At 44.2% G+C, this 16,878-nt stretch overlaps 1 protein-coding gene across 1 annotated transcript in view; it reads left to right on the top strand.

Moving 5' to 3' along the window:
- LOC147691811 (uncharacterized) overlaps positions 1–16,878 on the top strand; it is a 162,306-nt gene that overhangs the window by 131,933 nt on the left and 13,495 nt on the right. The window contains exons 3-4 of the mRNA XM_086939480.1: positions 11,312–11,439; positions 13,122–13,244. Of these exons, the coding sequence (XP_086795606.1) occupies positions 11,312–11,439; positions 13,122–13,244 (251 nt within the window). The remainder of the gene's footprint in view (positions 1–11,311; positions 11,440–13,121; positions 13,245–16,878) is intronic.

The raw sequence follows: 16,878 nt of genomic DNA, 5'->3' as shown, positions 1-16,878 counted from the left end.
AGCAATAAGACCCAAATAGTTAAAAACTCCTACGCTGTGTGTAATGATTCTCCGGTAGTCAGCGCTGCAGTTTATCTGGGGGTGGAGAACTCTGCAGATTTAAATATGGTAGTGGAAAGAAACATGGCACCCCTAATGTCTAAGGTTAGTGTGGATTTGGTGAGGATGAATAATTCCATCTTTTTCTGGTAGGACGCACAAACGTAATTAAAATGCTGATTATTCCGAAGTTTTTATCTTTGTTTAGGGCAATCCCTCTGTTATTTGAGGCAATTTGGTTTAATAAATTGGAGGCACTCTTGAATGGGTTCATATGGGCGCATAGGAAAATTAGGAGGGCATATAGGTTTATGTCTTTACCTAGGGCAAGAGGAAGGTGGGGGGGGGCTCTGGACTTTAGACTCTATTATTGGGCAGCAGCACTACAGTTCATGCAGGGGTTGGTGGGAGATGGGGGTATAGACCGAATTCTGATAGATACATCTGCCGTGTGGATTCCTCACCTTGTGAATATCCCCCTTGCGCCAGCAACATTTGGAAATTCTTTTTCGTAGCCTCGCGCCGACGTGGATTGGACGTCACAGAGACACGGCTCGGCTCGCGACTCCGCTGACGTCACCAACGCCTATAATAGGCCCACGCCGGCGTGATGACATCAGTTCCCTTTTTTCTTTGGTCTCCAGAGGAAAGGTTGCTTCACATCAACCTTCTAGAGTTGCGGGCGATACGTTTGGCGCTCCAGGCCTTCCTCCCTTCCCTTAGCGGTCAGTCGATCCAAGTCCTGACGGACAACATGACCGCGATGTGGTACATCAACAAGCAGGGAGGAGTGGGGTCGCAGTGTCTCTGCAGAGAGGCTCTGCGTCTCTGGTCCTGGGTTCAGGACCACCAGATTTGTCTGATGGCAAATCATCTGGCCGGGGTTCTGAACGTGCGCGCAGACAGTCTCAGTCGGCAGTTCTCTGCCGACCACGAGTGGAGGCTTCATCCGGAGGTGGTTCGTCACGTCTTTCGGATGTGGGGGACTCCTCGGGTGGACCTGTTTGCCACTTGCGAGAATGCTCTCTGCCCGTCATTCTGCAGTCTCCAGTATCCGATGCAAGGAGCCTTGGGGTACGCGTTTCAGTTGAGTTGGGGAAATCAACTCCTTTACGCGTTTCCTCCCATACCCTTGATTCCTCGGGTTCTGAGGAAAATTCGCCAATACCGGGCCCAAGTTATATTGGTCGCCCCGGATTGGCCAAGAAGGGTGTGGTATACAGATCTACTCCACCTCTCCTCTCACCCGCCGCTCCGTCTCCCTCTCAGGGCAGACCTCCTCTCTCAGATGGAGGGGCAGGTTCTACACCCCCACCTCCAGACATTGCACCTTCATGCCTGGAGATTGAACTGGGCAACCTGATTTCCTATTCTCTCACGATTGACGTGGTGGATGTCTTGTCAGCCAGGCGTGACTCCACTAAGACTGTCTATTCATGTAGATGGTCAAGATATGTCACTTGGTGTGGTGAGAATAAAATTGACCCGTTGAGAGCCCGTTTGTCTGATGTTCTCCGGTTTGCTCTTTCTTTGGCGCAACAGGGGCTGGCAGTTGCCACAGTTAAGGGCTATCTTTCGGCGCGGTCGGCTTTTATTTGTTTGCCTGATCAGCCCTCTCTTTTTAAGTCACCTATAGTCTTGAGGTTTTTGAAGGGTCTTGTAAACAAGTTTCCTCCTACTCCTTTTATTGTACCTCAGTGGGACTTGAATCTTGTTCTGACTTTTCTGATGGGCTCTCCCTTTGAGCCTCTTCATAAATGTCCTATGAGGCGTTTAACCTTTAAGGCAGTTTTCCTAGCTACAATTACCTCGGCAAGGAGGGTGAGTGAGCTTCAAGCTCTAAGTTCCAAGCCCCCGTTCCTGTCCATACATGCTGATCGGATGGTTCTAAGGACCAGGGCTGCTTTTCTTCCTAAGGTGGTGACTCTTTTCCACCTTGGTCAATCCATTACCCTCCCTACCTTTTATCCTCCCCCACACCCTTCCAAGGAGGAGGAGAGGTTGCACCGTCTGGACCCTAAGAGGGCGGTGTCTTTTTATTTGGACAGAACTAAAGACTGTCGCTTGGATGATCAGCTCTTCATTGGCTTTGCTGGCTGCAAGAAGGGAAGAGCGGTCCATAAAAGAACTTTATCAAGATGGATCGTTCTGTGTATAAAGATCTGCTACTCTTTGGCCGGTAAGGAACCTCCAGAGGGTATTAGGGCTCATTCCACTAGAGCTAGGTCGACATCCTCTGCTTTAGCTAGAAGTGTTCCTGTGGAGGACATTTGTAGAGCGGCAACCTGGTCTTCCCTCCACACTTTCGCGAAGCATTACTGCTTGGATACCGAAGTCAGGAGGGACGGCCACTTTGCGCGCTCTGTCCTTCAGGATTTCCTGGTTTAGAAGAGTGGACACCCTTCTCCGGGAGTGGGGACTGCTGTGGGACTCTATTCACAAGGTGAGGAATCCACACGGCAGATGTATCTATCAGAAGAACAAGTTACTTACCTTCGGTAACGCTTTTTCTGGTAGATACTATATCTGCCTGTGGATTCCTCACTGACCCACCCGCCTCCCCGTTGTCCACTCTTCTATGCCAGAGTTATTGTACTGTAATGTATATTTATTCTGATGTCAAGGAAATGTTTCATTTGCTTTCCTGCATTTGCTTTGCACTGTGTGTTTTGCCTTGACTGTTGTATACTGTGTATACTTTGTATATATCTACTGTCATTGGTCCGTCCGTGTGCCTCGATGGCACGGAAAAAAGGCGGAACTGATGTCATCACGCCGGCGTGGGCCTATTATAGGCGTCGGTGACGTCAGCGGAGTCGCGAGCGGAGCCGTGTCTCTGTGACGTCCAATCCACGTCGGCGCGAGGCTACGAAAAAGAATTTCCGAATGTTGCTGGCGCAAGGGGGATATTCACAAGGTGAGGAATCCACAGGCAGATATAGTATCTACCAGAAAAAACGTTACCGAAGGTAAGTAACTTGTTCGTTTACGCAACTATTCTTGGCTCAGATACGGAAAATTGTTTTCTTAGCTGTACCGATTATTCCTATTTCAAAAGGACAAGATTCAAGACTATTCGGGCCGCTTATAATATTTGGTCCGCCTTTGCAAGGAAATTTGGTTTGGGAAGGTTTAATAGATACACTCGGCTGTATAAAAATAGAACCCGACCCCCATTGATATTCGCTGACGTAACTATGGCAGGGTGGACAAGTAAGGGGATCGTGAAAATAGGGGACCTGCTGGGTCCAAATGGGGGCTTGCAGCAATTTTCAAGACTGGAGGCTAAATTTCATATAAACAGGAGGAGTTTTTTCAAATATCTCCAGGTGCGTAGTTTTTTAAGCAATAGGAAAGGGGGGGCTACAGGGTTTGCTAAAAATAACATTATGGAGGCCATTGAAAGGGGAGGAGGAGCGTTCAATTTGTAGTTTTTATGCAGCTCTGGCAGCAAAGAAACCGGACGACCTGGAAAAACATGGAGACAAGTGGGCAAATAAGTTGGAGATCGAGGCAGGCTATTTTCAGGACTCATTAGAACTAGGGCGTTCTAATGAGTATTATGCTCAGCTTCTCTCCAAGCTCAGCACTACAAAACATTATTCTTTCTCTATTTCACTCCGGCACGAATAGCACAGTGCGGAGGGGCCTCCGGGACAACCTGCCCACGATGCAATACACCAGGGGCAGACAGTATACATATTTTTGCTACCTGCCCTCAGCTCCACACACTCATTAAGGGCATTGAAGACTTTTTGTCTGATACGCTTGGGCTTGACACTACCCTTACTCCACCCCTGATATTACTTAGAGTCAGCGCAGAGTTGGATAGCCTATATGGGGAATTTCTGTTTGTGGCTATGGCAGTTTTTAGACTTGCGATAGCAAGGACGCAGTTGGATAAAACACCACCAGTAATGCAATAGTGGCTGGCCTAAGCATGGGCGGAAAATCCGTTTCGCTCGCGGATTTTGCGGATTTTCGGGAAATTCGCAATCCGCGAGATTCGCGAATCTCCCGCAAAATCCGCAAATCCGCGAGCAGCGGATTTTGCTCGCACTGCTCGCACTGTTCGCGTGAGTTCGCGGCTTCCCAGTACAACTTCGCGCCCCGCGAATAAGTGCTAAATTGCAGAAATACGATCTTAGCAAAACTGAAACTACTTACCAGGTTCAAAAGTTCAGGCTCATCATTAGTAGCCATTTCCTGTAGTGCTTCCTGAGGGGCCCCTCCAGAGTTCAGTTGCCAGTTGCAACTATTATGTGACCCTGCTCTGAACCTCAGAATAGTTACACATATGCCACAAAGGTCCTGAATTACAGCTAAGGGAGACAAGCAGGAGCCAGGCTGGAAGTTAAAATCCATTAATCAGCCCCTAATTCATTATTGTCAGTTGGGGCAGGGCAGGTGTTGTAACTAATTTTGCAACAATGAAAGCACTTAGCAAGTGCAAAAGATCACTAATCAGGGCGCACTAAGGAAGCAGGTGCCAGCTAAAAAAATATTCTGTGACACATTAATCAGCCCCAAATTAATTCAGGTCACTTGAGGCAGGGAAGGTGTGCTTTGCTTTGCCGAAAATAATGTACACTGGACAACCAGAGGGTGTGGTGATGAAACAGAGGGTGGCATGGGTGGGCCAGAGGGTGGCATGAGTAGTCAGAGAGTGGCAGTGGTGACAGAGAGTGGCAGTGATGAAGAAGAGTGTCCCAAACAGGCTGGACACGTAGAAACAACAAGTTCGCAAAACTTGCGACCCGACAGGTAAGTTCGCAAATTGCGAAATTGTAAAAACCCTTGCGAACTGGCAGAAACACGGGCGAACACAAAAAAAAAAAATCCGCAAATTCGCGGGAATTCGCGGATTTTGCGGATTGCGAGTTCGCAAATCCGCAAAATTCGCGAACGCGAGATTCGCAAAATTCGCCCATGCTTACTGGCCACTCTCCTCGCTGTCTACAATCTAGAAAAAGGTATATATGCTAGAAGGGGTAGGAGGGCGAGGAGACTAGGAAAGAAAATTTGGGAGCCAATATCGGCCTGGAAGGAGGGTATGGCTGGTGACTGATCTTATTGACTAGCAGATTGGGTTATATTAGTTGTTTTATGTTATTGGTTATGATTTTGTGTAATTATTAGATCCCGCAATTAGTAGGGATATGGTAGACTGTGGGTGGGCTAGGTTGAGTCTACTGATGCACTTTTGTTGGTTACTGTAATATTGTGCTGTGAATGTTTGATTTTCTGCAGATTTTTTTTCTCTCTGAACTGTGCTGTGTGTATGTGCAAAAATCAATCAATATATTTTAAAAAAAGGAAGATCTTAGCTTCCTTCTTGAATTTTGAATAGAATGGTATTCTTCTAATGTTTGACGGGAGCAAGTTCCATATTGTGGGTGCGGTGCCTGAGATAGCTCTGTTGTATGTTTTCTTTTACTGGAAGCACAGCGGTTCCAGCACAAGATCTTATGCGCCTATGGATTACCTGCCTCTAAAGAATATCATCACTTTCTGGGCAAGGTATGCCGGTGTTTTTGAGCGTAGCGCCTTATGTGTGATACAGGCCAGTTTGAGTTGTACTCTGGCATCGTATGGTAGCCAGTTCAGAGCTTTTAAATGATCCAGTTATGAGTCTTGTGGCTGCGTTGAGACAAGCTTTTAGTGGCGCTGTTGAGGTCTTCGGCAGGCCAGATAAAGTTGAACAACTGTATTCGATACTCGTGATGACCAACGCCTGAACCGCCATTTTGAGGTCTGACGTTTATAGCAATGGTTTCAGTTTTCTAAGACAACTCAGGTGGTACCAGGCGTTTTTAGCCATCAAGTTGATGTGGATTTGCATGTTCAGGTTCTTGTCCAACAAGATTTCTAGTGATTTGGCTGAGTCCACTAAGGTCTGGGTGCAGTTAAGCACGGTGATCAGTGTAGTCCATTCCTTTATTTCAGAAGAGATTTTGCGGGGGGATTTATTAGAATTCAGTTCTTTGCTCGTTTTGTTTACTTTAATTACTTGTTAGCAATTGAATGGCCATCGTTAGCGCTTCATTCATTGACTTAATCTCCTCCAGTGATGAGACTTTAATGTAGATCTGTGTGTCGTCAGGATACATATGAAATAAGATGTTGGCTGTCATAGAATCTCAGCCAGCGGTTCCATGTAGAGGTTAAAAAGACTTGGGGAAAGAGTTAATCCTTGTGGTACACCAATTGTAATACGGGATGGCGATGATAGCTTTCGAGTACCTAAAAATCTTTGGGATGTATTCTCCAAGAATCTATATGATAACATGCCATATGCCAGCCACTGACTGGTACATCTCTCAAAAATTCAATCAGTTGTTCCACCTGCCCCAATAACCTAGAAAAAGTAGTCTGTTTGACTCTCGTTTTGGGGCTATTTTTAGGCCTCTTTAGTTTTAGATGTCTATTGTTGAAGACCTATTTAGCAATACAAAACAAAAAGTAGTCTTTGTGTTTTATGTCAGTTCTTTGCTCATGATTGGGTGGTTTTCTTGTCTCTCTCACTTCTCTGCTACTGTTTTGATGGCCTTCCGCCCTATTCTTGTGCTTGTCGCTCATTTGAGCCTTTTCTACTAACTCAGTTTTAATTGTATGGCATGATTTCTTCCACTACAAGCATCAGATATTGCACTGCAGTGCATATGAAGTATTATTTTCTCTTCTTTTCTCCTGCTGCCAGATCTTCTGCCACCACCCTCTCTTTGTTAAGACTGCCCCTCAACATTTCCTAGACCCTCCAGAGCCTTTGGGCTCTTAGCTCAGCAAACTGTTGTATTGGGAGACAGTAATCATAAAATGTTTTTTAAACATTCCAAATGTCTGCTGGTGCTTCCACATGCACAAGTAGACATGACAGACACTTCCCAATGCATTTTTATCAGCTTTAAGAAAATCCATTCTAAGATGGCTGACATGGATGTATGTTCATGTGCAGGGATCATCTTTGAATGGATTTTCTTAAAGCATAAGAAAATCCATTCAAAGCTGACAACTGTGAATTTGTGTACATTCTCTATCAAGGATATACCATCCGTCCCTGCAGGTTCTCAAATTGTAAAACCAAGAACGTTATTTATCTTTTGGTTTGTCCTTGCGGATTAGGTCATGTGGGTGAGACAGCGAGATCTTTTTGCATCAGGTTAACTGAACACCGATCAGCGATACATACTTCGAAAATCAATGCTCCCCTAGTAAAACACTAGCTAGACTGCCAACACAAACCAAACGACATACGTTGGTTTATTATTGAAAATTTTGAGTATGATAGCAGTACCAAAACCGAAGACTACCGTAAAAAACTGGAGGTCTTTTGGATCTTTTCTTTAGCAGCAAACATCAAGGGATTAAATAACGACATCCCTTGGGAAAATGCAATTAAGTATAATACCTGACATATGAGCCACTAATTATTTTGACATAGCAGAATCGTTTTGGGAATTTTCCAATTATTGTACCCTTAGTCACATAATGACATAGTAGTTCTCTGTTCTGACTTTTCCTAGCAATCACATTTATATTGGCATCCTCTTTTCTTTTCGTATTATTAATTTTTGTATCTGCTTTAATCATTTTATTCAGTATTATTCCCTTTTATATATTACTATCGATACATTTTTGATCTCAGCCGATACTTGAAATATTCGTTATAAATAATTCCTCTATTGCCTATTTTCATCACTATGCACTTCTGTTTGTTTAAATTCTTTTATTTAAATCCCTTCCTTAGGCCAGCGCACCAGTTATTTTATGTTTGCATCCTCTATCCGCTTTTTTAAGTCTTTCTTTTCTTTTTATTATTATATTTGATAGGCGCCAGTCCTTCAGTAGCTTAGCGTACCAGTCATCCGTCGCTCGTATCCTTACTCACGTGTTTTCACATTGCGTCTATTATTCGCGCGCTTTCATCTCAGATGCCAAACAAGATTTGTGGCTTTAAATACCGTGCTACTAAGAACCGCACACCATTTATCCTGGCAGCCGATTCCAGGCTGGTCCACATACGCGAGGCTCTAAGTAAGTACTACGTGATTGCTGTTTGAAGTCTGACTGCATTGGGTAATTTTTGGACGTTGAATTAGGACCCGTTCAAATAGCATGTTTTTGGCAACTTTAAGTTATTATTTCCGTCCTTGCCCCTTTTGTGCGATACTCTGCCAATAATTTCGACAGCTGACTTCAGGCAGGTCCAATTTCGCGAGGTCCTTCTTTAATATTCCTGCTATGTGGTCTACAGTTTCTTCCACTGGGTCCTCTCTGACATTTTAAGGGGACTCTCTGTAGGTTGTTTTGACATCATTCTGTGGTTGTACATAACTGACACCACCACAGAACTTTCGACCTAAGATAGATGTATTTGGGGGAATCGAGACCCGCATTCCTCTTCTTTATATTAGAGTCGGCCCACCCTTGTTCAAGTTATTTTTGGGGCGAGCAAAGATAGTCTCTACTCACCCTGTACATTATAATTTTGTTATTAGTTGGCAATTTAGTGACAACGCATTATCCTTTATTGCAGATTTTCATAAGTAGGTACCTTTGACGTCTGTTCATATTTAACCAATCCACTGATGAGTTATCCAGGACTCAGAATTTTCATTTGGTCTGTCGTCATACAGGTAATCACAGCATAGTACATATAGGATGGCAGTCTACTTTAGACATCTAATTGCAAGTGCTTATGTGGTTTTACTTATTCACTGCAGCTCCTTTGTGCCCGATCATCCGGCTATCTAGTCTTTTTACTTGAAATCTACTATACTGAATCTCTTGTTGGAGTACCTCAGAACAGAACAGGTATTTATATGACTCTGCATGTCCCATCCTCCGCTTTGATATCCTTTTTTGGGGCAATTGGAGTGACCAATTCATATCATTTTATAGAGGTTCCAGGTTGCTTTATTGAGATCCATCTGGTGCGTCGACGTCTATCTTCGACTTCGCACCTTCATTGCCATTATTAGGTACCTTTGCATGATCTTTTTTATTCTTCACAGTTGGTACTGCGGTAGTACACCTCAGTGAATCATTTCACTCTTTCTCTGTTTAAATAGAGGCCTATATCAGTCAGAGCACGCTCACCCAGCACTTTCTAGTACATAGACTGCGATCATTGTTAGGTAAAGCTCCATGCCTTCCTGTTTCTTGGGTATCTGGGGTGCTCCTCGCCTCTTTGCCCTTTTTGTGTACGAGCAACTATTTCACGTATCTTTTTTCTTTCTGAACACTACCTATACTCTAACCTTGTCAGTGGTACTTCTTTCCTCCTTCTAAATTCAACTTCTATTGCACATGTATAACTTTAATGTCGCTTATTTCATTGTGTTGTTAACACTACATGTTGCAATGTTAATTTATAGTCACTTTTTAGTCCATCACCTCGCTTTCTTGCACCAAGTTTATCCATATAGCCTCAGTATACTGCATTGTGTTATACAATTATGTATGTTCATGTGTATATATTTTTGTTTATATTTAGAATCTCAAGAGTTTCTCCTGGAGAAGGCGTTGTTACGCCGAAACGCGCGTAGAGAGTGTCATTGTATCTACTTTAATTCTTGAAAAACCCTTGTAATTTTTTATCTTCAGAAACACAAGTTTTTTTATGTATTATTGATATCTGTATTATTTGGTATGATTGTATGCTGATGTTGCTTTAGTTTTAATAATTGATTTTTATGCACTGAAACAAAATAAAAAAATATATATTTTTTCTTTAAAATGTTTTTGCTGTGTTAGTATACTGAGGCTTTGTTTATTAACTGTTTGTGTGAAACCTTATCTTTAATAGGTATTTTGTTGTCTAGGAACTGTTATTATTGAATTTACTGTTACCCTGTCCTAGGAACATTATCCAGACTCAGGGGGTCCCTTTTTATTACATCAAGGGCCAGATGTAGGTCGGTCGGTAACGGCCGAAAATCGGTATTTTCGGCCGTTACCGACCGGTAAACAAGATTTGGCATGTAGGGGCACATTTTTACAGAATCGGTAACTTTACTGAATCGGTAAAGTTACCGATTCTGTAAAATACCGAATCGGTATTTTACCGATTCGGTAAATCTCTGATGTAGGTGGGACTCTTCTGAGTCCCAAAGGCCCTACAAAATCGGTATTTTACCACACAATCCTATTGTGTGGTAAAATACCGATTTCAGGTGTGCATGCACATGTGTGCATGCACACCTAGCCATGTGACAGACAGACATGCCCTTAGGGCATGTCTGTGTGCCACATGGCGCACATGCCTATTTGTGGGGTGCCAGAGGGTGTCAAAGTGACACCCCCTGCATCCTTGCAAAAATCGGTATTTACCGATTCTGTAAATACAGAATCGGTATATCCCATTGATTCCTATGGGCTTTGAAGCCCATAGGAATCAATGGGAAATACCGATTCTGTATTTACAGATTCGGTAAATACCGAATGTGACAGATTCGGGATTTACACATCTGGAAATACCTACATGTCAACCACATTGATTTACCGATTTTCAATTACCGAATCTGTAAAATTCGGTAATTGAAAACCGGTAAATCAATGTTACCTACATCGGGCCCCAAATGTACATCCACAGAAGTCATCTAAAAAAAAAGTTGGCAAAACAAATATGGTTCTTGGGTAGGATTGCCATCTAACTTCTTTCCTATAAGCACCACTGTCATTTTAATGTTTCAGTCGGAACAAAAAAAAGCTAAATCACCTAAAGCAGGAATTTTTATGCCTTATCTGTGTATACTTCAAAGAGCAAATATAAATAGAAAACCAATTAAAATGTGTTCTATGCGTGAGTTAATGATACATGACAAATGATTGAAGTAAACAAAGACAGAAGAGTCATTTTGCGAATTAATACATACGATTGTGTTTAAAGTCCTATTTTGGGCCTCTGCAGACTCTTAAAACATTAACATATTACTGCATTTTTCTCTTGGAAGGAAAGGTGGCAACCCAATTTAGGGGTTGAGATCTATTGCCTATGGCAATGCTAGTTTTACCAGTAGTTCATAAGCACATATATATAGAGAGCATAACACTTGCATTCCATATGTAATCAAGCCGTAAAAAAATAACATACAGCATAAATTGCACAAGCACAAATGAATCTTGGAAATCTGTCCTACCTTCAAAAATTCATGCAGATTGCGCTGCGAGTTACAAATGTCTTGTGATATGTTTTTCTAAATGACTAAAGAGCAACATCTGCCTAGACATTATTCGTATATGTGCCTATTTCTTGGGGTTGTCATTACAGTTCGACTGATGGAATCGGTCCGGCGCTTGGACATAGAAAGCCTTATGGGCTTTTTGGATACGTCTGCTTCTGTCAAACCAGATGAGACCATTTTATCGTGTTGTAAAATCCTGGAACATCGAAAAAAGGTATCTGTGAGTCTCCATTGCTTTACATGACACTCAAGGCAATGAGAGGCAGTGAGCTTTAGCTACATATGTGGTTGTCTAACATTGTGTTTATTGTGTAGTGCTGTAGTGTGACATTCTAGGCTTTACTGTACTGTGAAGGACTGTGTGGTGTGAAGTACAGCTGTAATAGGTTAGGTTGTATTGGGTTGTAGTGCAGTGTGTTGCTATAATGTGCAGTATAAATAAGTTATTGTGCGATATTGCAGTGTTATATCACATTTCAGCAAACACAAGGAGATGACAAACAGAGCGCTGAAACCCTCAGTCACTCAGCCCAGTCACAGATTTGGGTTGAATCCATCATAGTTCTTTAGCTCACTTCGCAAACCCAGTTCAGACCCAGCCATATGCAAACTAGTCTTGACCCTGTGCCTCATAGTAACAGTCCAGCCCAAACTGCCAAGCCAGGTCTTCCCTGCACCCGAAACAAGCATCCTGGGACCCGTTAATCTTGAGGTTCATATAAAGGAGAGATTTCTGAGAGAGCAAGCATTCATGGCTTGTTCCTCCTCTGGGTATGTATAGTTGAGAAAAATGAAGCACCAGAAAAAGGTCAATGATTACCAGTGCAAAAGGACACACACACACACACACACACACAGGTACATTTGCTCTTAGACTTTGTAGTAACTTTACTGCTTTTGTCACTTCACCATTTCCAAGCATATATACATTTACAACCATTCTCCAAAGATTGTCAGTGTTATTGCTTAAAATCTGCTGACATGGTTTACTATAACTTGGGTTCAATGGGACAACACGGAGCACTCAAGGGATCACAGTTTGTTCTTAAATTAACAAGTAGGCGCATTACGGCATTGCCTGTTTCAGGCCTTGCTTAACAGTGAAAGGTACATCTTAAAAGAGTGTATTTTTATATGTGAACACCATCATACATCCTGATAGGGGGATTTGAAAATAGCAAAGGGGGAAAGAGGGCTGCTCCAAAAGAATCACCCGGGAAGGCACTCCGCGAAACAAAATGAAATGTAATGAAACGTAGCAAGTGGCAGACAAAATGTCTATGCGTTTGGCTTGTGAAGCCTTGATCTATATATAGATAGATAGATATATATATAGATATATCTTTTTTTTAATTTAAAATAAGTTCATGTATTTCTAACATGTATTTCTATTGGGTTTTATTTTACGTCCTTATCTCCATTATTTGTTATGGAATGGTGTTGTAATTTCAGTGGTTTGACATGTGTGAATCTGCACTTACTCCAGATCTGGGCGGAAAAACATTTGTAACTGTTTTATGACCTTTATGGCTTAAGTAATAAAGTAAGTACAGTTTGGGAATATCAACAAGCTTACCTTTTTGTGGGTAGGTGTTTGTCCCTCCCTAAACACCTCTTTTATCCTCCTTTTACCCCCTTACCTTTTCCAAAATCCCTCCCATTTTATAATAAATGTTCCCCATTTTCCAGCCAATCACCCCTATCCTTCCTACAGATAGAAAAAACAGTAGGTATACATGAGGGGCATATATCTCCTCATAGAATAGATAGGAGAGTTGGAGGCAGAAGTCTTCAGATATAGGTTTTGTGAAAAGCATTCTATAGTATGTTACAGTTTGTGAATAAGTCCCTGATTGACCCTGTTGTTCAGATGCATAAAATGTGCTTTTTACCCAGTTAACACCCCTGCAGGAACTAGCTATTGTACGTTGTATGTACACTACCATCACTCAAAGGGATTTGACAGAGAGCAACATGTTGGTGACTTCTGACACTCTGGACAGCATCCTGAAGTACTCGGTAAGCAGACGGTAATTATTCACTCAATATTGGGAAACCTCAGGAGCTTCAGGGCAGGAGCTGCAAAACATTACATCTTTACTGGTGTGGCAAAGCAGAATTATTACTGATCATCCAGTCAGACCTTTGGTATCCCAAATAGTTCTGTTGTGATCTGTAGTCAGTATGGAAACCAGCAGATGTGCCATTGTGTGGTTAACAGGGTTATACAGATGGCTCTCCCAGAGGTTCTGAAATAATTTACATAGGATGATTATCTTGATGCCACAATGGATGTGAGTAGAGAGCCCAGCTGAAGAAATGCATGGGAGATCCAATGGGGCACCAACAAATAGCAAGATATTCCTGACATGAAAAAGTTTAATTAATTACCCAGTGGCAATAGAAGGGATTTTGTAGGATGTACCACAGGATTGGTGATATCGTGGGAGCTGCAAGAAATATACCAGCTCTTGAAAAGAGAGCACCAACTTAGTTTTACAGTGGGTGGGAATGTAATAATTAATAGGATTATATATCAGAATATTACATATAGAATATCATTTGACATCAATATCCTGACCTAAATGTGGTGATAACTTCTATCAACAATGTTTAGTACAGAATATGTATGCCAGACAATATACTGACAAAGATATTCTAGTACCAGAGCTTAAAGAAATGTGGCACAGGATGTCAGATTCAAGAAAATAAGTGGTGATAGCGGGTAAATCAGTAGTGCTCGACAGGCACCATATGAAAATCCAGTATGTATGGCCATATGTTGATCTTGCGCATGAGCCCGTTTTTGAAGGCAAAGCGGAATAACTCTATGTAAAATACCGCATTGACACCAGCTGCTACTGCGTCATTAGATTTTGTCAGGAGGACCTATATAATATTTCTGATAGATACATCTGCCGTGTGGATTCCTCACCTTGTGAATATCCCCCTTGCGTCAGCAACATTCGGAAATTCTTTTCGTAGCCTCGCGCCGACGTGGATCGGACGTCACAGAGACACGGCTCCGCTCGCGACTCCGCTGACGTCACCGACGCCTATAATAGGCCCACGCCGGCGTGATGACATCAGTTCCCTTTTTTCCGTGTCGTCGACACTAACGGTTATCGGGAATCTCTGTAGCCAACTGGTACTTTGTTGCCTTTTTGTTGCAAATTTCTGCTTCTTTGTATCCTGTCTCTTCGACGATGTCATCCAAGAAGACCGGCTTCAAGCCCTGCAGGGAGCTGTGTAAAATGATGTCTATTACCGACCCGCATGATGACTGCATCTGGTGTTTGAGTTCCGACCATGATGTGGAAGATTGTTCTTCATGTCGGAAGATGAACCCGAAGGCCCTGAGGCAGAGAGAGGCCAAACTCCTGGTTGCCAAGATGAAGGCTGGGAAGGAGAAATCGTCGAGGTCTCGTTCTCGAAGGGCGAGGTCGAAGTTGAGGGCGAGGTCGAGGTCTGGTTCTCGAGAGGGGTCGTCTTCGAGGTCGGCATCGCATCATGTTTTGAAGTCGAAGAAGAAACATAAGAAGAGGAGACATGAGTCCCGACGTCGTTCTGGTAAGGAGTCGGGCTCGAAGTTGAGGTCGAGGTCACCGAAGAAGGTACGTTCGAAGGTGGTTACTCTGGAAGTCTCTGAGCCTGAAGGTGAGGCCTCACCTTCGGAGTCACATGGGCGGTCTCCCACTCCGGCTCCGAATGCTACTCCAGCTCCGAATCCGTCTCCGGCACCGTCCCCGGCCCGAGAAGAGGAAGAGGCTCGGGAGGATGTGGATTCTGCGCCTGTTGAAGAGCCGAATCCGATCCCTCCTCAGGACCGGCCTGAGGGTTTTCAACCGCCCTTTCCTGCCCCAGGCCAGGACCCTTCAGCGTTTCTTAACGCTATGTATGGCGTCTTCTCAAGGGCGTGGTACCCCTCTGGTGCACCTTCGGGTCCCATGGGTCCTTTGGCTTACAGCCTGGGAGTCCCTCACTCCTATCCTCCGGCTCCGTTTATGCCTTACATGCCGACTTCGACGCCGAATTGGCAATTCTCGGCTCCGCCGAAGTCGTCGACGCCGATTCCGGCGTCGCCCGCTCCTGATCGTCCTCGAGGGCATTCCTCTGTGCCATCGGCCGACGGAGCCGCGGGTGGATCCGGCTACGAGGCGTGTGAAGGAGAGGTCCAGAAGGGAAGCTCAACGCCTTTTGGAAGAGCAAAGGTACTTGGATTCACATTCTGATGTGGAGGAAGGTGAATTGGAGGAGAGCTGTTTTGAGGAGTTGGCTGATTCAGGTAGTCTTGATTTCTCTCCAGAGTGGGAGTTGCCCTCAGGCTCTGGTGCTCCTTCTAAGGATATCCAACCTTACCATCTGGTTATGAGGAAGTCTGCTGAACTTCTTCAATTGACTTTGCCAACGGTGGAGTTTAAATCCAATATCCTCACTGAGGTCTTGCATTCTCCGAGTTCCGTGGTTGAGCCTTTGCTTCCATTTAATGATGCCTTGACGGATCCCATTATGGAGGTGTGGAGGAAACCATTGTCGGCTCCTGCGGTTTCTAAGAGTGTTGCGAGAAGGTACAGGGTTGCACCTGAGGACCCTGCTTTTCTGTCTTCTCATCCTTCGCCAGAGAGCCTGGTCATTCAAGCTGCCTGTTCTAAGAAGAGTGTTAGTGCCTTTCCCCAGGTTCCTTGTGAAAAGGAAGCGGAGAAACAAGACCAGGTTGCAAAAAAGACCTTTTCATCGGAAAGCATGGCGTTGAAGTCAACTAATGCCACTTGTCTGATGGGGAGATATGTGCATGCCCTGATGGATTCTTTGCGTGTCCTGGTTCCTAAAGTTCCTGATGCCAGCAGGAAGGATTTTGAGGAAGTGATCCCTGATACTCAGGCGGCGGCTCGCCAGGTTATTCAAAGTGGTCTGGACACTGCCGACTCTGTGGCTCGTATCATGGGCACTGCTGTCGCCACTAGGAGGTCAGCCTGGCTGAAGTCCTCAGACTTTTCGGCTGATGTTCAGGCGACTTTTCTGGATCTTCCTTTTGATGGTTCTGGTCTCTTTGGGAAGAAAGCTGATGCGGCCCTTGAGAGATTTAAGGATAGCAGAGCGACAGCTAAGTCTTTAGGTTTCCAGATCAGAGGCTCTTCGACCAACAGGAGGTTCAGGGGCTTTGGTCGCTCCTTTCGGAATTTCCGGCAAGGCCAACAGCAGCAGCAGCAACAGCAGCAGTAGCAAAATTCTATGTACAGATGGTACAGGGGAAAGCAAAGAGCGCGTCCTCGTGGACGTCAGGCCTCTTCCTCCTCCACCTCTTCCAACCCCCCTGCCTCAGAGAAGCAGCCCTAGATCCGCTGTTCAGGATCATGTGGGTCCGGTTGGGGGTCGGCTTACCCATTTTCTACAGGATTGGGAATCGGTTACATCAGATCTTTGGGGTCTCAATCTTGTAGAAAATGGGTATGCCCTTCCCTTTCGGGAATTCCCTCCCAATTACCCTCCTTGTCAAGGCTTTTGCACCGAGGAACATCTGTCTCTTCTGCGGGAGGAGGTGCTAACTCTGTTACGAAAGGGTGCGATAGAGGTGGTCCCAGAGCAGGAAAGGGGTCAGGGATGCTACTCCTGGTATTTCCTGATTCCCAAGAAGGATGGCAGACTGCGTCCA

This window comes from Lissotriton vulgaris, chromosome 9 (genome assembly GCF_964263255.1).
Source record: "Lissotriton vulgaris chromosome 9, aLisVul1.2, whole genome shotgun sequence".
NCBI lineage: Eukaryota > Metazoa > Chordata > Amphibia > Caudata > Salamandridae > Lissotriton > Lissotriton vulgaris.
Note: the sequence above shows the minus strand (reverse complement) of the source record. Positions and strands in the feature narration are given on the sequence as shown.